This window comes from Schistocerca gregaria, chromosome 5 (assembly GCF_023897955.1).
Source record: "Schistocerca gregaria isolate iqSchGreg1 chromosome 5, iqSchGreg1.2, whole genome shotgun sequence".
Lineage (NCBI taxonomy): Eukaryota > Metazoa > Arthropoda > Insecta > Orthoptera > Acrididae > Schistocerca > Schistocerca gregaria.
In genome coordinates, this window is record NC_064924.1 from 568,770,811 (window position 1) to 568,795,158 (window position 24,348).

The window sequence follows — 24,348 nt, forward strand, 5'->3', positions numbered from 1 at the left end:
CACAGTCTGTAGTTATGTGTAGCGGGCAGCTGAATCTTGCTATCCATGCCGATGCAAATGTGAAGGTTATTGTCCACCAGCCCTGCCTGCAGCCAGCATGTAGTGTGACCTGTTGTAGTGAGCAAACACTGCTGATCACCTGTTGGAGGAAGTAGACCTACAAGATCAAGGTGCACAGGTGCAAAATGTAAAGTTGTGTCTGGAAAATCACCGACAGGTGCATGCACGTGGCTGGACACCTTATAGTGGTGACATTTGGGACATGTTTGTGTCCACTCCTGGCAGTCTTTCTCCATCTCAGGCCGTACTAAATGTTGTAACACTAGATGGAAAGTTGGATGGGCTTTATGGTGGCACCGATTGTGAAAATTGTTGAAAACTTTGTGTCGAAATGTGGTTGGTAGAAACAGGCATGATCTTCCTTGCAAAACATCACAGTATATTTGCACATCATTGCCAGGAACATTGACAAGTTACAACTTAAACCTGACGTGGCATCGCTGATGAAGGTCTAGAGTTCTTTGTCGTCTCACTGAGCCTTGACCACTTATGAAAAATCTGTAGTTCTTGTCACAATGTTGGTGCAGGAGACAATGGGTCACTACACTGTCAATGCCAGAAATGTGTTTAATGTTGGCAGTAAATTGACATGTAACTCCAGACGGTTGTATTGCCTAGCCAATGGCCTTGCCACAGCGGTAACACTGGTTCCCATGAGATCACCGAAGTTAAGCACTGTCAGGTTGTGCTAGCACTTGGATGGGTGACCATCCAGTCTGCTGAGGCTGTTGGCAAGCGGGGTGCTCTCGGCCCTTAAGAGGCAAACTGAGGAGTTACTTTATTGAGAAGTAGCAGCTCCAGTCTCAGAAACTGACGTACGGCTGGGAGAGCGGTGTGTTGACCACATGCTCCTCCACACCCACATCCAGTGACTCTTTTACGCAGAGGATGACACAGCGGCCGGTCAGTACCGTTGGGCCTTCCAAGGCCTGTTTGGACGGAGAGTTGTACTGTATAGGAGAACAGTTGTTGCTGTTCTACCTTAAAGTGTAGCTGTTCTACCTTAAAGTGAAGACCAGCGGCTTGTGGTCTGTGTAGATTGTAAATTCTCTCACTTCATTATGTGGCCAGAAGCATTTAACTGCCTTGTATGCAGCTGGAAGTGTGCAGCATATGCACTCCACTTCTACTGCAATGGTGTCAGTTTCCATGAGAAATATGCAAGTGGTTGCCACAAACTGTCTGACAACTGCTGCAGTCCCATGAGGATAGCTGTTTAGCTTGGGTCTACTACCAATGCCGATGGTACCTCAAGCTTGTGGTGCGCAAAGAGTGCTATGTTCGCCATACCGTGCTTTGTGGCCTCAGAAGCAGAGCACATCTTCTACGACCACTGCACTGGGGTACTGCCTCTGACCTTTGGGTCGGTATGTTGTTCTGCTGCATGTGGTAGGTGGCAGTGGAAAAGCTTACCATCCCTAGGAACCTGTGTAATTCTTTAATTGTGGTCAGTCTTGGTATCTGCAAAATTGCTTTGACATTCTCTTTTAATGATAGGGAGCCTACAGATGATATCCAGAGGTGTAGAAGTGTGATTTTGGGTTGTCCAAACATGCACATGGTCGCTTTCAACATGACATCAGACTGCTGCAATTGTTTAAATATCTTTTTAATGTACTGGTGGTATTGCTCCTTATTAGCCGAATACATGAGAATGTCATGGAGAAAGGCAAAGCAAAATGGCAAGCCTTGAAGGGTGGAATCTATAAATCTCTGCCATATTTGAGCCACATTCCATAAACCAACAGTAATGAATTTGCTCTCATAAAGTCCAAACAGAGTCTTTGGGACTTCTTCCTTCACTGCAGGAATCTGCCTTGGTGCAGTCTAGAATGCTAAATATTGAAGCTCCATGTAACATGTAATTGTAGGCATGCAACAAAGGCAGGGGATAGAACAGTTACAGTGTTAAGTGTGCTATAGTCACCACATGAGTGCCAAGCTCACCCTTTCTTCAGAACGACATGTAGAGCAGGTGACCTTGGGCTACTTGACAGATGGATTATTCCTTCTCTAAGCACTGTGTCAAATTTTGCCTCGTCAAAGACCAGGCAATCAGGTGCCAAACTCCTAGGTTTGCAAGATACTGGCAGGCCATGTGTGGTTTCTGCGTGGTGCATTGTTTTATGAGGCACTGCATAGGTGTGCCTGGAGGTCTGCTCAACACAGGGAATTACAGGGTGTCCAGAAAAGGGCTCCCTGATTTCAAAATTAAATATCTCGAAAACAAAGATCGATAGAGGAATGCAGTAAACGGTATGTTTATTGTGATAGCTGTAAGAAGTTTATACAGCAGTTTGAAATAGTAGTTACAAAAGCTGCTAACAGATGGTGCTGTACGCTGTACACCTCATATCAGCATACATAAGTGAAATAATCATATGAAAACAATCTTTGCAAACAATTACATCACAATGTTTTCAAAATGTTCACCATTGGCACTACAGAGGTGGCGCAAACAAAGAATGAAATTTGCCATCACATTTCGTAGTGTCTCAACCGAAATGGAATCACATGCTACAGAGATTGCCGATTCAAGCTCGTCCAGCGTGGTGGGATGCTTTGGGTAGGCCATGTCTTTCTCTGTGCCCACAAAAAAAGTCACAGGGAGTCAAATCTGGCGAATATGGAGGCCAATCCATGCCTGCACCAGTAAATTTGGGATATTCCAAAGCAATGACTCGATTCCCGAAGTATTCCTCAAGAAAGCGAAACACTTGTTTGGTCTGATGTGGTCGGGCTCCATCTTGCATAAACCATTCAGTCGATCCTCTAATGCTTGCTGTGTGGCGACAAATTGTTCCAAAATTGCAAACATAACGTGCACCAGTGACCGTTTCTCGAATGAAAAAAGGGCCAATAATGCTTCTGCGGCATACTGCAGCCCACACAGTAACTTTAGGAGAATACAGGGGTTTCTCTTCACACCAATATGGCTTTTCAGAACCCAAAATCTCCAGTTCTGCTTATTCACATGTCCATTCAGGTGGAAGTGTGCTTCATCTGTAAACCAGATGCAGCCAACATCAAATCCTTCATTATCAATCATTGTGAGCATCTGATTAGCAAAGGCAACCTTTTGTTGCACAGCTCATATGGGTATGGCCTGGTGCATTTGAATTTTGAATGGAAACATGTGTAGGCTCTTTCTCAGTATTTTCTGCATGCTGGAACACTTCAGACCAGTCTCAGATGCAATTCTACGGACGGATGACATTGGATTTCGCTGAATAATTCCAGAAACTGTGACGATATTTTCAGGCGTAACTGTGGTTTGCTTGCAGTCAACATGCCCCACTAGATCATCAGTTATGCTGCCTGTTCGTTGAAATTTTGTGAAGAGCTTATGAATGGTTTTTGCATCGGGTCCTTTTGGAACATTAAATCGTGCTTGAAAACTTCGCCTTGTTGCCGTAGGACTCTCTTCTAACCTGTGGTACTCTAGCACCAGAAAAATGTATTGTTCAATCAAGTACATGGTTTTAATCTCTTCCTTCAGTACGCTAACCTCCTTTCACGTTTCAATAGTGGAACTGATCGCTCTGGGCTTTGGATCACTATTTATACTAGGCACTACGTATGGCGATTACAGCACCATCTGTTAGCATCTTTTGTAAATATTATTTCAAACTGCTGGATAAACTTCTTACAGCTTTCACAATAAACATACAATTTACTGCATTCCTCTATCGATCTTTTTTTTTTTTTTTTTTTTTTTTTTTTTTTTTTTTTTTTTTTTTTTTTCTCTCTCGAGATATTTAATTTTGAAATAAGGGAGTCCTTTTATGGACACCCTGTACCTTAGTAAGGAGGCATACTTATCATCACACACCTGTATCAGACTGCCACTGCCACAGTTGCATTGCAATGAAGTCCTGCAGCTGTCAGTCCCATAATACTGTCGACCAGTTGAGCACTGGCCACATCTGCTACGAGGTGGTAATGTTCCAAGAGACCAGTTTCTATAATGGCCTCCTCGATGGTGAAGTCCCAAATTTAGTTCAATCTGCTGTGTTCCGTATGTGGAGATTATGATTCATTAGTGGCAGAGAAGCAGAGTGCTGTCAGCAGTCTGTTGCAGTGCATTGAAGTGCAAGCTAATAAGCTCAGATCCAACCTGGTGTCTATTAAATACTTTTGGCCTTATCTATTGTCACTGATGAGCAGATGTCATGACTTCACAGGACAGCCGGTTGCACCTACAACTGACTACCACTGGCTTTTGGGAACAAGCAGGCTGTTGTACATTTTTGTACCTGCTCACCAAACTTACCAGCAGGTAGGTTATGTGTTAGATGACGCAGCATTGGATGTGAAACAACTCTGGGCTCTCCTGTTGTAATACCCACTACCATTTCCAGTACTGTTTTAGGACAGAAGTGTACTAATCTGCATACATAACAATTCTGCCTTTGATGCCAAGGAGGCATAATCTTGGTCCACAACTGTGGTGGCCCCTACTGTGCCAACACCTGACACTGTCACCTAACTTGAGAATGTACAATGGCCTCTTTTGTGCGATCGGCAAGTTCTGCCATGTCGTCCAGTGACGTCTTCATTTATGACGCCACAATGGTTTTGATCTGTGACAGTTGTCAAATGATCCACAGGATGTGAAGCAGGTTGTCGAGTATGGTTACTGTGTTTAACTTGCTCAGTAAGTGATGTGAGTATTGTGATGTCTTGTAATATATTATCTTCTCTTATGACAGTACGTGCTGTATTTGACCCTTTGTGATGTTGAAACTCTCTGGATTAATTCTGATTTAAGCTTCTTGTATGAGTTTTCCTGTGATGGTACAGTAATGACATCAGGAACTTCTGTGGCAAACGGTGGTCAAGCTGGCTCATGAAGAGAGGAAATTCTGTCGAGTCAGCCATGATGCGCACATAGCAAACGCTCACTTCTACTTTTGCAAACCACAGCACTGGGTTGTAAGGCCAGAAGGGAGGCAAACAGACCACTAGTCTGGACGCTGTTGGTTCATCAGTCATCTTGCCATGTAGTAAATTCAGGAGTGGTTTAGTTCTCTTCAATTCAGGTTCTTCAGCTCAGATCACGTCGGGGCCATCACCTGTTGTGATCAGCATAATTTAGTCTGACCGACCTTTGAAATAATGTATTCAGTCTGGGACTAGAAACTGAACTAGATTAAAATTCTTCATTGAAGAATAACTGGGTCTGTTTACTAGTTCGTAACACAGAATGTTACTGGAGACAAGTGGAAGATCAGGAATGCTTAACCAATAGCAACAACTTTCCTGAGTGTAAGAATATTTTGTGAAAAGCAGGATACCTGTTACTATTGTTACCAGGAGTGACAGTAAGAACAGAGTACCTAAACATGGAACATACAAAAGTATATCAAAATTCAGACATTAAGGAATTAACAACACATACAAAGCACAGCATATCTGGCAACTGGTGCAGAAACTGCTTGATAGCTGCAATTCCTCTGTTGCTGCTTACACATCACTACACCAATGAATATGCATAACATCACTGGTTTGTGCAAATAATGACTGAAGTCGTGACCCACATAGCAGGTGCTACAAGGTCATTAGAGACAGCATTAGGTTAAAAGACTGGCAGTGGACCTTAAATGCAAATTAACAAATGAATGTGTGCAAGTAAGATGTGGTGAGATTTGACTGTGTAAATGGGCAGTCATCCACTGTAATCAATCATAACCATTGCGTATCTAGTCTGGAGCAAGTCAAGACAGAATGACCACATCAGCCTATTTGGGGGGAAGGCAGGTGTCAACCTAAGATTTGTCAGAAGGATCCTTAGGAAATGTAATTTGTCCATGAATGAGCTCACTTAACGAAAGCATTCTAGGCTGGTTGTTGAGGAGTGCTCACCAAATTGTGATCCTTACCAATTCTGATGAATAAAGAAACTAAGAAGGTCCAAACAAGATTCATCAAGAGTTTCTTTTGTCAGTGTCAGTTTCAGTGAAATGCTCAACCTGCTCTGCTAGGAAATATTGCAGGAAAGGTCTTAGTACCAGACAGAGAGCCTTACTTTCAAAATGCAGGTAGTGTAGATTCCAGCAATATGAGCCAAGGAACATGTTTTCAGTCTTGTTTATGTGCCCACTGATTGTTCAGTAACTCAAGTATGTTGGGACTAGTTACATTAACTCCCTGTGTCATTTACATTTCATCTAGGACTTTAGAGTGTCATATTACTGTGATTTTTAGTTGTCAGATTTATTTTATAAGAAGTCTCAGTGTTCTCATAGATGAGTTCATTGTGGAACATCATTTAGAAAATGTGTTAGACATTTCTCTCAAGCAACTGTACTGGGGGACTAGCAAGGGAATCTGTATTAGCTCTCCCATGCCTGCAGATTATGTCTAAAAAGAGAACTGCTGGGTCTGAGGAAGAGATTGGTATTTTTCAGACTGAATTAAAATAATGAAATGTGTACTAAACTAACTCACTGAACAGGAGAGACATTGAGTCTTCGACAGGCATAGGAACAAGACCGAAAACTTCACTAGCTTTTGAACAAATTCTTTTTCAAACTAGAGTACAGAGCAGTGACTCAACACTTTTAATACTTTCTCCAAAGTTATTTACATTCTGCAAGAACTTCCCATACCATAGAAATGTCACCTAATTGTGTTAACAGAAGAATGGTTTGTGAAAAACAAGAAAAGGTAATAAACAAGGGACAAAAAATAAAAAATAGCACAATCACATTTGATCTTTCAGTAACCAATTACCTTGCCTTATTAATTAAGGTGGCACATGTTGGACAGCAGCAAATTGTATAAGATAGTTGGGCCACAAAAGATGTAAAAATTAATGTAATAATAGACAAAATCTGAAAGATCCTTGGGGAAAAAGGTTTGGTCACTAAATGAGAAAGCCGAATCTAAATGCAAAGATTACATTTGGCATATATTAAGCATTTATGAATATGTTAAAACAAAATACTAGTCTTAGCTAGATGATAAAAATTCATTTGTTTGTACATAATTTTCCAAGTAACTCGTCATAAAGGACACTTTTACTTGTGTGAAACATAAATACTGCCTGCAACACATTCCTGTTGAGTGGTGAATACTCTCTCTCTCTCTCTCTCTCTTTCTCTTTCTCTGTCTTCATAAAATCAGCTGAACATCTTACCTCAAAATTTGATGGACCAAATTTTGCTGTTGTTTTCAAAGATTTTTTGTAAAAATCAATGACAGTAAGGGTAATTTTCTACCGTCTTTCATTTTTATTCAACTCTTGTAGGTTGTTGGTAGCAATGAGCTTAAGAAATTGCATCCATACTTGAGAACTGAAGACTTGGTTGGAGCAATCTGGGTTCCTGAGGATGCTGTGGCAAAACCTCAAGCTGTGTGTTATGTTTTAGCAAAGTTGGCAAGAGAAGGAGGTAAGTTCAAAAACATTCCTTTTAACTTTTTGCATTGAGTGACTCACATAATCTAATTACAAAGAAATTTGGTCATAAGCCTCACACTGTTTTTAAATCATTCATCCAATAACTTGGATGCTATCTTTTATCTTTTTTTTTTCATGTGTGTGCAGGTGCACGATATGTTGAAGACTGCCAGGTGGTACAAGTTTTAACTGAAAATGCTCGAGTAAAAGCTGTAGCAACCAACAATGGAACTGTGTTATGTGAATATTTTATCAACTGTGCAGGAATGGTATGTAAGACAAAGGTGTAGTGGGACTGCTCCTTTAAATAAACAAATCTGTGCCATTGTTACATACTTGTATTTCTTATGATGCCATTGTGACATAATTCTCACAATGGGAAACCATCTACCTAATATTCATGGTCAAAGTAGATTTTGAGGATAATTAGTCACTGGTGTCATATATGTCGGTAATGGAACTGCTTATTGGATTGTTATCAGTTGATTGGAACATAGTACTTTGGCTCAAGTGATTTGTTCAGCATGTTGAAAAAAATTGCCCCAGTAGCCACTCAAGACACATATCAGCCAGCAACTCATTCCGACATGTCAGAATTAGAGATACCTGTGACACTACCTGTAAGCTATGCTTAACATTTTGTTTAATACTAGAAGCCTTGTTTGTGTGGTTTTAATTGTGCCCACAGTCTGCGTTATTCTCTCCAGAACAGAAATATCTTCCCAGATATCTGGCGTTCCCAAAGGAAGTGTGTAGACACTTCAATTTAGGAGGCAATGTAAGCAACCCTGGTAGATTATCTTCAGATGAAGCCATTGTTTACCATCATATGAGGTCAACAGAAAATCAAAATTAATTACAAAATTATTTATACAAGATATCTGTCAATTGACTGTGAACAATAAAAAGTGTAACATTCTCCACATGCGTACTGAGAGAATTTTGTTTCATGGTAAATATCACATATTTAGAGGTAAAGATGGCACATTGAGTTGCAGACAGGCCCAATGAAAAGCCTTTGTCAGAAAAGGAAACACAGCCACATCCATTTGCACAAGTAAGAACATCTCTTGCACACATGACCATCACCTCTGGCAGCTCAGACTGAAATACAACTGTGATGTAGAAAGGAAGCAGCAATCTGGAGGGGATGGGGAAGGGAAAGGGATAGCAGAGTGTGGTTTGGGGGACAGGAGGCCACTATCTGGTGGAGCATGCAGATGCCAGGATAATTTCAGGAGCCTCAACCTACAGTAATCTACCGTCCCCACGCCCTCCATCATTTTTCACCTTGCTCCTATTTTTGTGTTCCACACTCTTTTGTGTGCTGCCCTCTGCCAGCTTACCCACCCATCTTTCCCCTTCCCCACTCCTCTCCTTTTCGCTAAATTCCCTCCTTCTCTTCACCTTCCTGCCCCGTAGCCTCCTGATGCCGTGACTGTTGGCAGTCTAATCTCTTGCATGCTCCTCCAGAAAGTGCTCTTCTCTCCCTCCACCCATACCCTACTATCCTTTCCCTTCTCTGTCCCCTCCAAATTGCTGCTTTCATTCCACATTGCAGTTGCATTCCAGTCCAAGCTGCCAGCGATGGCAGTCATGTATGCATGAGATGTGCTTGCTTGTGTGAATGAATGTGTGTATGTGTTTCCTTTTCTGACAAACAGTTTAGCTGAAGCTAATGTGTAAGTGTCTTATCATTGTGTCTGTATGCAACTCAATGTGACATCCTTTAGGTGAACAGCAATATACCTTTCCCTTATATTTTTGATATTCCAACCCGGAGTTTCCATTGTTTGATATATTTAGAGGTAGTTGATTCAACTAAATATGTAGGGACTAAAATTATGAGCAGCTTAATTTGGAACCATTACATAAAAATGTTCTAGAGAATATAAACCAAAGACTGTCTTATTGATAGGACATTTACAGGCTACAAAAAAATCCACTAAAATTGCTTACACTTTGCTTATTGATCTTGCACATGCATATTACTGCTCATTAAGAGATCCTTACCAAATAGAATTGGCAGAAGACTTTGGAAAAGTTCAATAAATCATGGCTAGTTTTTTGTTACTACAAAATAGGGCAGAAATGCCAGATATAAGGAAGTTGGAATGACAGTCATTAAAACAAAGGGGTTTTTCATTACAGTGAAATCTTTTCATGAAATTACAGACAAACAAACCAAAACAGTTTGTTACTTCACACTTATATAGGAAGGAATGCCCATCATAATAAAAAAAGAAAAAGCAGAGATTATATGGAAAGTTAGGTGTTCATTTTTCCTGTGCTCTGTTCTAGAGTGAAGCAGTAGATTTGCCTCAGCCAAGCACTTCCAGTTTAGACAAATCTAACTGAAAAGGCTCCTACCCTTCTCCTCTCACAACCCCACCTCACTCCACCCAACTACACATACATAAAAAAAAAAGTTTAGCATCACCTCGGTTCCCAGACCTCCTGAAGACAGATGTTGACTGTGGATATTGTATCACAGACACAGTCTCTTTGACTGCTCAGAGATGTCACTAAACCTGCCCAAAGATGTAAACAACAGTGCATTAGCAGCACCTATTAGATGGAGGGGGTCCGACAGACGATCAGTTCCAGTCATTCCACCAAGAAGGAGGTACATGGCTCGTGTTGTCTGTAGTTCAACTATGCCAAGATGGTCAATACTGCTGTTTGATTGCATCCCTATTGTTACTGAGTGCCAGGAAGGGCTCTCAACAAGGGAAGTGTCCAGGAGTCTCGGAGTAACCCAAAGCAATGTTGTTCGGACATGGAAGAGATACAGAGACACAGGAACTGTCGATGACGTGCCTCACTCACGCCGCCCAAGAGCTACTACTTGCAGTGGATGGCTACTACCTATCGATTATGGCTTGGGAGAACCCTGACAGCAATGCCACCATGTTCAATAAGGCGTTTTGGGCAGCCACAGGACGTCATGTTACGAATCAACCTATGCACAGTAGGCTGCATGGTGCACAACTTCTCTTCCGACATCCATGGCGAGGTCCATCTTTGCAACCATGACACTGTGCAACACAGTACAGATGGGCCCAACAACATGCCAAATGGACTGCTCAGCATTAATATCACATTCTCTTCACCGATGAGTGTCACACATGCCTTCAACCAGACAATTATCGGAGACGTGTTTGGAGGCAACCCGGTCAGGCTGAATGCCTTAGACACACTATCCAGCGAGTGTAGCAAGGTGGAGGTTCCCTGCTGTTTTGGGGTGGCATTATGTGGGGCCGAAGCACGCTGCTGGTAGTAATGGAAGGCACCGTAGCAGCTGTACGATATGTGAATACCATCCTTTGACCAATATTACAACATATCGGCAGCATATTGGTGAAGCATTCGTCTTCATGGATGACAATTTGTGCCCCCATCGTGCACATCTTGTGAACGACTTCCTTCAAGGTAACAACATCGCTTGACCAGAGTGGGCAGCATGTTCTCCAGACATGAACCCTATCGAACATGCCTCGGATAGATTGAAAAGGGCTGTTTACAGACGACATGACTCACCAACCACTCTGAGAGATCTATGCCAAATCATCATTGAGGAGTGGGACAATTTGGTCCAAAAGTGCCTTGATGAACTTGTGGATAGTATGCCACAACGGATACAGGCTTGCATCATTGCAAGAGGACATGCTGCTGGGTATTAGAGGTACTGGTGTGTACAGCAACCTGGATCACAACCTTTGAAGGTCTCGCTGTATGGTGGTACAACATTCAATGTGTGATTTTCAGGAGCAATAAAAAGAATGGAAATGATGTTTATGGTGATCTCTGTTCCAATTTTCTGTACAGGTTCCAGAATTCTCGGAACAAAGGTGATGCAGAACTTTTTTTGAAGTGTGTATCATGTATCATCAAAAAGTAAAATCTTTAGCAAAAAATTCATTTGTTTGTTTTTACCATACATGTTTTATAAATCTACATATGTTGCCTCAGAAGGACCAAAACATGTATACTAACCATGAAGTAAATTACAGACTGTAAGCCGACTCAACATTGTAACTATGAAATGCAGAATTGAATGTAGTGTCAGTGATGTTGCCATGCAAAGTGCAATGAAATTTTGAGAGTACCAGTAACTACCATAGCAAGCTACGTTATTTGTGGGATGTTCATTTAGTTGCTACGTGAATGCGCAAAATAAATACCAATGACATAACCAATCAAAAACATCTTGTATGACACTTGGTAGACTTCTCTTGTAATTTTGAGAAGGGAACCTCACAGAGAAACACCAAAGAATCTATGAATTCATTGAAAGCAGTAAAAACATATATGCTGTAGATGACTATATGCTAGGCAGCTTCCAGTATGTGAATGTAAATATCAGAGGTCTACATACAATGCTTCTGCATCTATATGGATACATAATGTGGAAGCCATCATTTGGTGCCTGACCACTATCCTTGGACATTCCCTTTTCTGTTCCACTCACAAAGTAGTGAGGAAAAAAATGACTCTTTATATGCCTCCACACGAACCCTAATTTCCTTATTTGTCCTAGCAATCCACACAGGAAATGTACATTGGCAGCAATAAAATCATTATGCAGTGAGCCACAAATGCTGGTCCCCTCCAGGGACTCACAGTTCACAGGTCACTTCTGTAATACTTCTGTTTTGATTTGAATCTATGGATAACAAATCTAGCAACATGCCTCTGAATTGCTTTGATGGTCTCCTTTAATTGGACCTGATAGGGTGCCCAAATGCTCAAGCAGTACTGAAGAATTGTCCACAGAAGTATTCTGTACTCGACAATGGGTCACACTAGTGTCCTACAAGTGGTATCCTTTATAGATCATATTAACTTCCATGTATAACAAGTTGCCATTCATCACAGCAAATAAAAATTCTGTCCAAGTCATCCTGAATCATCCTACAGCTACTTGACGATTACACTTTCCCATGCACCACAGCAGTACCAAGAGTCACAGAGTTGCTGCTCATCCTGTCTGTCAGATTTTTTGTGTATATGGAGAACACGAGCAGTCCTAATATAAACTTCTGTAGTCATTGCCTAGCTTTTTATATTGGTATGACTACCAACCAGTTGTCCACCAGTGCGAATGGCTGCCGCCAAACTGTGACCAAGAGCAGAGTACACCACCACGTGGCATAACATGCAGCTAACCATAGTACAACTGATTTCAGTGGCTCCTTCACTAACCAAGTCATATGGATTCTTCCTTGTGCCACCAGCTTTTCTGATGTGTGTGGATGTGAGTTATCCTTAAAACACATTCTCCACTCCTGTAATTAACCCAGCCTCAACCTACTGCAACATTTCCTAGGCCATCTAGCACTTTGTAACATCCCCTCTGTGGAATGACAAACCCGTACTTATAACGTAGTGGACCCCTTGGACTGTCTGGTACAGTAAGTGGTTGATTTACAGGGGTGCATGGCAGTACAGGGGTGCATGGCAGGTTCTCTTTGTGACTTACCTACGCAGTGGCAGCATAGTCAGCCTCCGCACTTTCTCGGCCTGTAATATTACCTGCCCTTTCCCTGTAGTTCAGCCACTCGTACATTATTCGGCACCCTGTGGATTCTGGACTTAGCAAATATGTAGAACTGAGGTTCTGCAGAGGAAAAATAGATAGAACTAAGGTTTTGGAGAGGAATTTCAGTGCTACTAAATAATGCATTGCAGCTCTGATAAAAGCAATTGCATTCTAGAGACATGTTCGCCTCAAAATCCTTTGATACAATTTATTACAAACAAATTGCAAAATCGTAGTTTACACACCAGAATCGAGCCAGATAGTGGTCATATGGATATGCCCCTCTAAGTGGGTTCAATATCATTGTAGGATACCGATTGCATTTGGTTGTTGTCCCAATCAGGCTCATTCCAGTTGTGATCTTATTAATATAATTCACTCAGCTGCCACATGGGTCTTTTAACGCACAAGGCCAGGATCTTATATTACCAGGTACCACAGAACTCAGTCGTTACTTGCACTTGATACCCCACATAAAAATAAGCACGATTATAACCAGTTGGCAGAAAACCAAAAACAGAATTGCAACAGTAGTAGCGAGCACAGCAGCTGCCTTACTGTGTTCAATGAGTGTCATGTTGTTGCACGCAATAAGCTCTGCTCAATTAACTAATTGCATCTATGCGTCAGTAATTGTCACATATTAATATAAACATTCATTCACAGTCAAAATAACTTCACCAGCTACACGAACGTCACTTTGTTATGGTCTTATTCAGATTTAGCCAAAAAGCAAAGCTTAGTTTGTAATCTTGCAGGAGCACAACTGCCAGCCATCCGTACTGCTCTCCAGTTGGACAGCTAGTCCTCAACAATGCCATGCTGTGTGCCCTTCTCCCACACTAAACCGCTTCCGAGATCAGCCACCATCTTCTCCTTTAACACAGACACATTTCACCTTATACTTTCCCTGTTGCTTTCTGTGCATATACGCTTTTGATTTACACTCTTCTGCCAATTTTGCTTTGGCCCTCTGCTCCAATTTAAGTTTTTTCAAACAAACTACTTTTTTACCCTTCGGCAGCCTCTGGTCGGACTAGTCCACCTTCTCCATCCCCAAGGGGTGTCTGCCTGTGGATACTGCATGTTATTTCTGAGCTACCCTGGCTTTTCTGTGTCCTTCTGCCTCCATGTTCTTGCAAGTCACCATGCCAGCCTACCGCGCTCGACTCGGCTCTTTATTGTAAACCTTCGGCACGCTACCCCCACTCTGGCTGATGTCTGTCTGCTATCCCGCTGCATTCTAATCAGCACTCATTTAATTAAAAAGGCTAGAACTTTAGTGTCATTGCCCATACAACAACCAGGTTTCTTTCTGAAGTCACCTCATATTCTTAGCTATCGAATGAAGTTCTTAAAACTATTGCTTATCTGAAGTGTGGTCATTCTTGCACAGCACATTGCCATGTTTCGCTACGGTAACACACTGTCCCCATGCCCTCCACCCAACAGTTACCATCCCCTCTGTCCTATCATCTCATCCCCAGTCTCATCTTCCACTCTGTTTATTTGCAGCCCTCTGTCAACACCTCAGCCTGTCTTTCCCCACTCCTCTCCTTTTTTCCCTACCTTCCTGCCCCATAACCTGCTGACACTGTACCTGTTGGCATCCTATTCCCTGCACACTCCACCAGACAGTGTTTGTCTCTCTCCCCACCTGTACACTACTATCCCTTCACTATCCCTTCCCCTTCCCCATCCCATCCAGATTGCTGCTTGCATCCCACATGATAGCTGCATTCCGGCCCAAGATCCTGGAGTCAGCAGTCGTGTATATGTATGTGTGTGTGTGTGTGTGTGTGTGTGTGTGTGTGTGTGTGTGTGTGTGTGTGTCTTACTGACAAGCTATGTTTGACTGTCTTTTAATTGTTGTTGTCTCCAACTTGACATGTCTTCTTTACAGCAAGTAACAATATGTCTTTTCCTACATTGTTAACAACTGCTTATCTGATGTCTCCAGCATAAAAACTCTCCTGGTCTTCCTGATAGATATATGAAACTTAAGTAACAGTTGTGACTGTGATGACATTGTGATTGCTAGTCCCTGCCTCTATACTGATATTGTTGATAAGGTCAGGCCTCTTTGCAGCTTTAAGCTGTATTTACTCAAGACAGCTTTTGGAGAAAGCATATTGACTGGGGAGCATTCATCATTTTTACTTCCCCTCTTGTTTTGCCATCTGCCTCCTTAAAATTCAGTTTTTCACTTCTGACTAATTACCATTAACATACGTGAGTATACTCTGCATTTTCATAAAAGAGACAGGCTGGCTCTTATTCTTAAAGAATATAACACCAGATCTGATTTTGTGCTTAGTTTTATCTATGTAATTTATTTTATAATTTATTTCAATTGTGCCTAGTTAGTATCTTTTGTTACAGGGTGAAATCAGTAATTGTTTTGAAACTTAAATTCTATTGTTGACATATAAACAAATATAAATTCTGCACTACTTACAAACATTTGGACAAACAAGTAACAGTATTCTTAAAGGATCTATTTGGATCTATTCAAAAACATGTTAACAAAGCCAGCCCTTAATTAATTCCAAAGTGATTATCAGTTTTATCAAAAGCATTGTTTTCTTAACAATATCTGTTAATTTCATCATTCAAACAAATAATTCAACATAAACCTAGTAGTAGAAGAAACTGTTAAAAAGAACCAATTTTTTGATGCATTCAGTTAATTTAATGAGTTAAGTTTTAATTGTAATTTCTGTAAATTTAACTTTGAATAGTATTTAGATCCAGTGCCTATTATTGTAAGGATATAAAAGGTCCTGATTTTTGGTCATGAGACAGTCAGTCCATGGCCAAATTACAGATGAGAAAACTGTGTTGGCTAGAACAACAACAATGCTTCAACTTAACTCTGAAATAAGTGTTATAAAATTAGGCCATGTGTTAAAACAATGACAGTGTCTGCTCCTTTCTGTTCTTCTAGAACTGTGGACTTTGTGGTTAAGTTTTTACTGCTCACAGATGTTTGATAGTAAACTATTGTAGCAGTATGTGGGAGCTTGGCTGCAAACTATTAATGAGGCTTATGGAAAGTTAAATCAGTAGTGCACTAGCCATATATAACTATGTATTGTTAGGGAGTTGTGAACAGTGAAAGTAAACGCAACTGTGCACCTCTCAGCTACATTATTTAAAGTAGTCAGTGTTGTACTTCCACACCCCATTTTTCAGCCAGTAGTACAATCCAGTACGTTGACACCGAGGACAACAAATGAAGAAATGAAGAAGGCAAACTGTCACACTCTGCCCTGTCAAGAGACTCTTGAAATTCTCCACCCAGTTATGAAGGACAGAAATTTGCAGTCAAGACCTTCACAGAATCTACAGATCCTCTGTTTAGACCCTCCATTTGATTCCAAATAAAGGACCTTGATTGACCCTGGGTATAATACTGCAAATTCTAAGCTCTGCTTTCACTTGGTGAGTAAGGCCAGCAGTATTTACAATACCACCAGACACTGTATGAACAGAAAAGGACCTCAGAAAACAAGTAACAGAAGTCATTGGCATTGCATGAACCACAACTCACAGATGACTGCACTCTGACTCTCAATTGCCACATGCAGAGCTTCCTCCTCACCTTGGATGTGGCCCCGAGCAGACATACTGAGGATACATTGGACTTCTTTCCAGCCCAGATGCCATTTCCCTAAGGGGCTCCATAACACACCTAGTGTTCAGGCTCCTGATAACTAGCAAATCCCCCCCACCTGCTCCGTCTGTCTGCTTAGACCCTGGTGAAGGAGTGGCCACTTGTACACTCACAGGGTGAATGAGTGAGGCCTGATAGCCAAATCCCACATTCAACCTACACGTCTAGTAATGTGTACAGGTTACAACCTTCACGCACTCTGAGGTGAGTGCATTCCCCACATTGGATCCTCTTGTAGGTGCCTCAGAAACAGAGCTCATGTACAAAACAAGCGATACTTGAAGTGCCGTATGTGACATGCTAGTTTCCCTGAAGGTACTACACGCTGAGACTGTTGCTTGCAGATAGCCAACTGTGGCTAACAGCATATGCAGCTGTGAGTTACATGAATGAAATTAATTAAGAAATGAGCTTTGTTTTATTTCAGACACAGATTTGAGCTATCTAACTTCTTAAAATCACAAACAGTAGTTCACTGCATACTGACAGACAGCAAAATGTGGGTGTGGGAGGCTACATTACAATATTCATAACTATGCAAATGTGGCACTGCAAGCAGTGCTTAGCTACATTAAAAAATCTATTATCTACAAAGGATGAAAATTGATAAATAAAGAAAAAACTCTGTTGTCTATCAAACATGGATGTGGCCTTCCTAACTTTTTAAAATCACAGATGTAAGCTACTACAATGAGACTGTCAGCAACACTAGTTCACTCTACTCTGGTAGACAAGGGGCATGAAAGAGAAGATAATTTCTGTGATTATTCATTCCAAAAGTTCTCAGATTTCTAGTTCTTACTTAGTATTTTCTTTATGTTAAATACACCATTAATTCTTCTTTGTTATCCTCTTATGGCAGTGGGCAAGAGAGCTGGGCCAGCGATGTAGCCCTAAGGTGCGTGTGCCTGCTGTCCCAGCAGAACACTTCTATGCAACAACTGCGTCACCACAACTGTTGTTAGATCCGTGGTTGCCATGTGTGAGGGATTATGATGCACATACATATGCTAGAGAGTGGGAAGGAGGTTTTATGGTCGGTGGTTTTGAAAAAGAAGCAAAACCTGCATTTGGGGGTGGAGGTATTCCTGAAGAATGGAGAAATCGCTTACCTCAAGACTGGGCCCATTTCAGTAAGTGAACTTTCTGTGCCTGGTGACTCCAATTACTGTATTTCTTATAACTGTAAATTCAAATTGATTGTGATACTGGAAACTCCAAAGTGGACTACAAATAATGGAAGGAGGAAATGTAAACAGTCATTATGGAGCTGAGGCATTAAGCAATCAATACGCAAATAAACAAGGCTGACCACTTGATAATGGCCATGAAAATAAATATGTTTTATGCAACTGGAGGTGCTGTTTAATCAAATTGATAGCAACAACTACAAGTACCCTATATCCAAATTGAGGATCATGTTGAACAAAATAACAAAAAAAAATAAAAAATAAAAAAATAGCATGACCAGATGGAAAGATGTAATTGACCTAAGGGCGAAACTGGTCATGAAAATACAATTTTTTTTTATGAAATCAGTGTTGATATTTAATCATATTGACCAAACATCTATGGATTCCCCGTCTCTGAAATGAGAAGCATGTTGAACAAAGTAATGAGACTGAAACTGTTGCTAGGCTTTCAGACAATATTCTTCTTCAGACCTAACTAAGAAAAACACACACATAATATGAGCAACAGCAATGTCATTCCTGTTGGCTGCATGTAGTCCGTCAGAAAATGTATCTCGCCCTCTCTCCCTCCCTCCCTCCTTCTCTCTCCCGCCCTCCCTCCTTGTCTCTCCCTCCCCTCTCCTCACCTCCCTCACTCCTCCCTGTGTGTGTGTGTGTGTGTGTGTGTGTGTGTGTGTGTGTGTGTGTGTGTGTGTGTGTATTTAGGAGTTTGCCACTAGTTTCAGTCTTCTTTACACACCTGTCAGTCACTCAATGCCTCATTCATTTGTGAGTGGTTGCCTTTACTGCTTCCATTATTTTAGAATAGGGTGATATAGACATGTAAACCTCTTTTTGGGGTACATTCAACTTTCAGAATCATGCCATATGTATTCATATTGTAATTTTTTGTCTCTAAAATGTAAGATGACACTGTTTAATTTAGGTGTAGCAATATTTCATGTATGGGCAGTTGTTAGATTGTGTGTTTTATCTTCAATATATTTCCAAATAGGAACTTTATAAGAATACCTTTTGTCTTACACTAAATTTTTTTCGACTGTGTCTGATTTTATTACTCAGTATTTTTTTTTTCTGGTAACTTAAATTAATTCTCTCTCTAATAAATGAAAAGCACTAGTTTACTTTTGTTCTACAGTATGTAGTATATTGTAGAACAAAAGCACTAGTTTACTTTTGTTTTACAGTATGTAGTATAATGTAGAACGAAAGCAACCTAGTGCTTTCCATTTATTATAATGTTGTTCTACTAAGATCCTATGGAAGATTCATTTAACATTATTCTCTCTCTCTTTTTTGTACAGTCTTCGGGTGATTTAGCTTCCTCTCTGCAAAACTGGCTATTGTTTTGGTGTGCATTCTTCCACATCAGTACAGATGTTGCAAGTTTACTCTGGTAGATGATGCAGGCATACTAACAGACATCACATTCACTAAATTACAAAAAATATTCAAGCACTGAAAAGAATTCATTCTTGTGATTATATAGGGATATCAAGTTGTTATAACCTTTAATCACCAATATTGCATGGATATTCAAACACTCTCACTTAGGAACAATAGCTGGTTACATGATATCAACTCAGTATCTCGTATTCGACTGCCGTGCCGTGCCGTGCCGTGACATGCGGCCGGCGCTGTTCGTAGCTAGGTGGCACTCCCGCGCTCAGCCGAGTTGCGGAGTGCCTCTATCGCCGTTTGTGCGTACTGTCGTGGTGGCACTGTTAAATATCATGGCACTGTCACAGCACAAGTAAAATATTGAAGCCCGGAGATCATTTGGTCTAGAGCTATGTTTGCAATCAGTTACTGATCCAAAGTGTGTTGGTCTTTTTCAATCCTTAGGTAGCATGTGGATGGGCATCTGGTTTATTTTCGAAACAGACTCATTGTTTGTTACTACTTGACTACAGACATTTTGTTTGATGGCTTTCGTGTCTTAGGTGACTATTTTGTTTTTCACAGAAGTAAACTGTCATATTTTTACGTATCTTCCTGCTTATTTTATTCAAATATTCTTTGGCAGTGATTTTTAGAACTCTTCCTTAGTCTGCTACCTCTTCAGTTCTTGGATGGAGGAAGGAAAGAGAGAAAAGGACGTGGGGTCCATCTTTTTTTCAGGCAATTTCTGTACATGTTCCAGGTATCAGAAAACACTTTTTTAGATGTGATCATGCAAGATTATTCTCAGTATGTCACAGACAACACATTAGTAAGACAATGAACATTTGAGAAGTATCCACATTAAAGAGATATATTAACAGCATTTATAGCATCAGAGTGTGTAAAATGTATGTCTCTGTTTTCACTGCTACATTCAGTTTCCTTCAGTAGTTACTGATGTCTTAGTGGATCAGAACTAATGACAGTCAAACATATTGTTTATTGAATATTGCTTCAAATGACAGGAAGTATGTACAAACACGTTGGATTGCCAGAGCACACTGATTCAGTTTCCTGAAGAACCCACACTTTTCAGTTTTTTGTGCAGGAAAATTTGTTTCTTTATTCTGTTAATCCCAATTGGTTTGCTAATCTTGATGCATTTGTTTATCTTCTGGTAATCACTGTATGGATGCCAGGAGCCATCTTTCATTGTGACAAGGTGAATGGCACACACCCACAGGCTCCTTGAAGGATGTGTGGTGGTAGGCACCTTGGCTGGCAAACGGGTGGTCCAGGGGTAGTTTTGATGTCAGTTGAATGCCAGACCTCCCAAGGCATGCTGAGCAGGCATGTGAGAGCAGGAAATTGTGCCATTATGTTGGCTGCATCACATCCAAAAGAAAAGCACAACGAGTGGTGCACTTTGTTGATGTCCTGTTGTTGCTGTCAATGAAGCACCAGCCTGCAATGTCAGGGAGAGGCAGTAGTGTCCGATGAAGTCTGCTCTGATAATGGGGTCAATGAAGTCAGCGATGGTGAAGGCCCAGGAGATGTCCCATTGTAGGACAAAGGTCAAGGACTCAGTGTTGTATGCTGTATGCATGGTGATCATGGAGTTCTTTGCTGCCATCAGGAGCATGGCTGAGACAGTGCCACAGACCTGCATGAGCGGCCACAGGAAAATAGATAACTTGGAGCCAATGTTGATCAGATGGTGGTAGCGTTGGGGGGCAGGGAGGCCAGTGTTCTTGAACCAGGTCAGTAAGGGGGTGGTGTCAGTGAGGAAGATGTTGGTGTGCCACACCACAGCTGTCTGTGTTGGAGCCAGGAGGCCAGCCAGCCAGGTGTTTTATAGGAAGCTATCAGGCTTCAGAGCTGGTGCAGGTATTGCACAAGTTTCTGGTCCCCAACCTGCTCGAGGAAAAGGAGGACCCAGATGTGCTGCATTTCGGAGAACGTGAGTTGTGTCACAAGGTGGTGCCATAGTGTCTCATAGCAGTTGGTGGCTGGGGACAGTGAAGTGACATCATGGACCTCCATAGCATATGTTGGCTCGAGCTGGCTGATTACCATAGTGAACTTGGTGGCATCCTGAGTGAAGCTGCAACTGGCAAAGATGACATTCACCAAGGAAACCCATAGGCACAGATCCCATGAATTGAAAGGCAATAGGTAAGCTGCGGCACAGCCAGAGGGAGGGATGGTGGTATGCGGAGCAATGAGCATCAGTGGAATGATCATATAAAAATTAATTGTTGGTAAGGCGGGTGCCAGGTTGAGATTCATTGGGAGAGTCTTTAGAAAATGTAGTCAATCAACAAAGGAGGTGGCTTACAAAACATTCGTTTGACCTATACTTGAGTATTGCTCATCAGTGTGGGATCCGTACCAGGCCAGGTTGACAGAGGAGATAGAGAGGATCCAAATAAGAGTGGCACGTTTCACCACAGGGTTATTTGGTAAGCGTGATAGCATTACGAAGATGTTTAGCAAACTCAAGTGGCAGACTCTGTAGGAGAGGCACTCTGCATCGTGGTGTAGCTGTCCAGGTTTCGAGAGGGTGCATTTCTGGATGAGGTATCAAATATATTGCTTCCCCCTACTTATACCTCCTGAGGAGATCACGAATGTAAAATTAGAGATTCGAGCGTGCACGGAGGCTTTCCAGCAGTTGTTCTTTCCGTGAACCATACGTGACTGGAACAGGAAAGGGAGGTAATGACAGTGGCATGTAAAGTGCCCTCTGCCACACACCAATGGGTGGCTTGCGGAGTATAAATGTAGATGTAGATGTAGATTGTGTTGAGGTAGGGAGGGATGGTGGAAAAGGCAGCAGAAGCAGGGGCTGCTGCAAGCATTGGCGTGGAGTCAGGAACTGATGGGTGGGCTGCCGGTGGTCTCGTCGCCGCGACTTGCGTGTGCAGGTGATCATTGCTGTGTCCCAGTTCCACAAGGCACACAGTCGCTTTGGCGATGACAACATGTGAAGCCAATGCAGCAGCTGCGTGCAGTGAGGCATGGCTAGGTTGTACAGAGGACACCAAAACATGCAAGACAAGTAGCTCATGATTCGAAATATGCAATAAAACTGGAGTGCACACATGCGCGGGAGTCTAAATGAGTGGTAATGGAACAAGGGGGCCAACACCATGCTGAAATAATAAATTAATTTCATGGAGTCTTTTATTGAATCACCAATGTAGGAATGCTTCCTTACCAACTTTGTGAATTGATTACCAAATGGTAGAACAAAGTGTGGTAGGTGCCGCACAAAGAACAATGTTCACACTTGGTCAAGGAACACATCTAATTACTGATTACGTGACTACAAATAAACACACAGAATAGTCTCAAAATTGATAAGCTCTGAATAAAGTCACTTGCTGGCATGGGTGGTGCTGGAAAAATGAGCAGCATGGTTAAAAAGCAGATGCCAAGCAAGGTGGCAGTTTCATCCCGAGTTTCACCAGCACAATGATATTCCGACATGCAGTGTGGAATTAATAGTCTTTGGCAGAGGTAGAGGCAGCATGGCATGGGTGTCTATGAAAACTGCACAGTATATGTTGTCATCTGGCATGTCCGTAGCAGTGCGAGGACATAACAGGAACTGATCAAGGCAAGGTCAGCCGAACTCTTGCTATGGACCGAGCTATTGTTCTGTACCAGTAACCAGTGACTGTAGTGTGCAGGTTTCTGGTCACACAGTAGGATCAACAGCTTGGGGACAGAACTTACATATGAAGAGAGAAACTCACTGCCTTAGCAGGTGGCCATTGCAAGCTAGGGGCATACGGAACTGCTGGGACAGCTATGCGGCGAAAGACTGCCACAGTCTCTAAATTTTGATGTTTTGCTCTTGTCATTGCTATACACCTGTTTAAACACAAAAGTGGTTGTGTCTTTCTAGTCCCATTGTGAAGTTTTATATGAGCAGCTGCTTCCTTCCAGTGTACCAAAAATCTCCATTTTATGTCTCAATAAATAATCATTAATTGCTACAGTGTTAAATTTACATTTTTTTATAAAACCAATACTCTTCTTGGAATTTTTTTGTTTCCTTTTGCTTGCTTATGTCAGAAGTTTTGCCACTTTCCCTCCTCTATGTCTATTTAAATAGTTTAAACTCATTTTCCCCAAAACAATTTAATTAACACATTTGCTGAACCATTTAATATGAATAACTAGCTAACACAAACATTCTGTAAATTTATCAGTTTTTTGTTGACATCACAAATGTAGTCTTTGTGTATCCATCTTCCGTCACAGACAGACACAATGAAGAAGAATGCTAGATGTATTTGGCTACTGGACTGAGTCTTTCATCAGATGTAAAAAAACTCAGACACCTTAACACAAGCACCATTTACACACACACACACACACACACACACACACACACACACACACACACACACAGAGAGAGAGAGAGAGAGAGAGAGAGAGAGAGAGAGAGAGAGAGAGAGAGAGAGAGAAAGAGAGAGTCACTGTTGTCTCCATGTACTCAGGCCCATCTGTGACTGCTTGGCAGTCTCTGTCTCTGAAATATCACTCATATGTGTTATAAGTGCTGTTACAGTAAAAACAGTCCAAAGTATCTGTACTCTACAACTTTTTTGATTTGAAATCTAAATGAGTCTGAGCTGTAGGTGTCATACGTCATGTATTCAGAACTGATCTGCAGCCCTTCATGACATTATGTAAAAACCTGTTCGTAAAACACAAACACGACACACCTCACCTACATGCCTACTCATCATTTATAGACTTAACTGTAAATCCCTTCAATACTCATGTTGTGTATCCCCAAAGGAGCAAACATGTCAGATAGCAAGTAATATATGATATTGAACTAGCTCACATGAGGTATATGACCATTTTACCAAGAGAATTAATGACTCAAGAATTTTGAGAACAGTACTCTTTTTCTTACCATGCTGGCAGAACCACTGTGGGAGAAAGCGGTACACAGGTTACCTATACTGAATGACATGGCAACGCCAGTCCTTACTAATTCACCAGATAATTTTACTCCTGATGGAAAGTGGATTCTGGGAGAAACACCTGAGGTAAGTGAGGCACAAGTTTG

General features: G+C 41.5%; 1 protein-coding gene across 5 annotated transcripts in view; it reads left to right on the forward strand.

The window, feature by feature from the left end:
• The window catches only part of LOC126272648 (pyruvate dehydrogenase phosphatase regulatory subunit, mitochondrial-like), a 181,014-nt gene that overhangs the window by 55,710 nt on the left and 100,956 nt on the right, over positions 1-24,348 (forward strand). For all 5 annotated transcript variants that reach the window (XR_007549249.1, XM_049975641.1, XM_049975644.1 and 2 more), the window contains exons 5-8: positions 7,313-7,454; positions 7,610-7,731; positions 17,543-17,813; positions 24,204-24,328. Coding sequence is in view for 4 of the 5 variants with exons in the window: in XM_049975641.1 (XP_049831598.1) it covers positions 7,313-7,454; positions 7,610-7,731; positions 17,543-17,813; positions 24,204-24,328 (660 nt within the window). In the remaining variant the exon portion in view is untranslated. The remainder of the gene's footprint in view (positions 1-7,312; positions 7,455-7,609; positions 7,732-17,542; positions 17,814-24,203; positions 24,329-24,348) is intronic.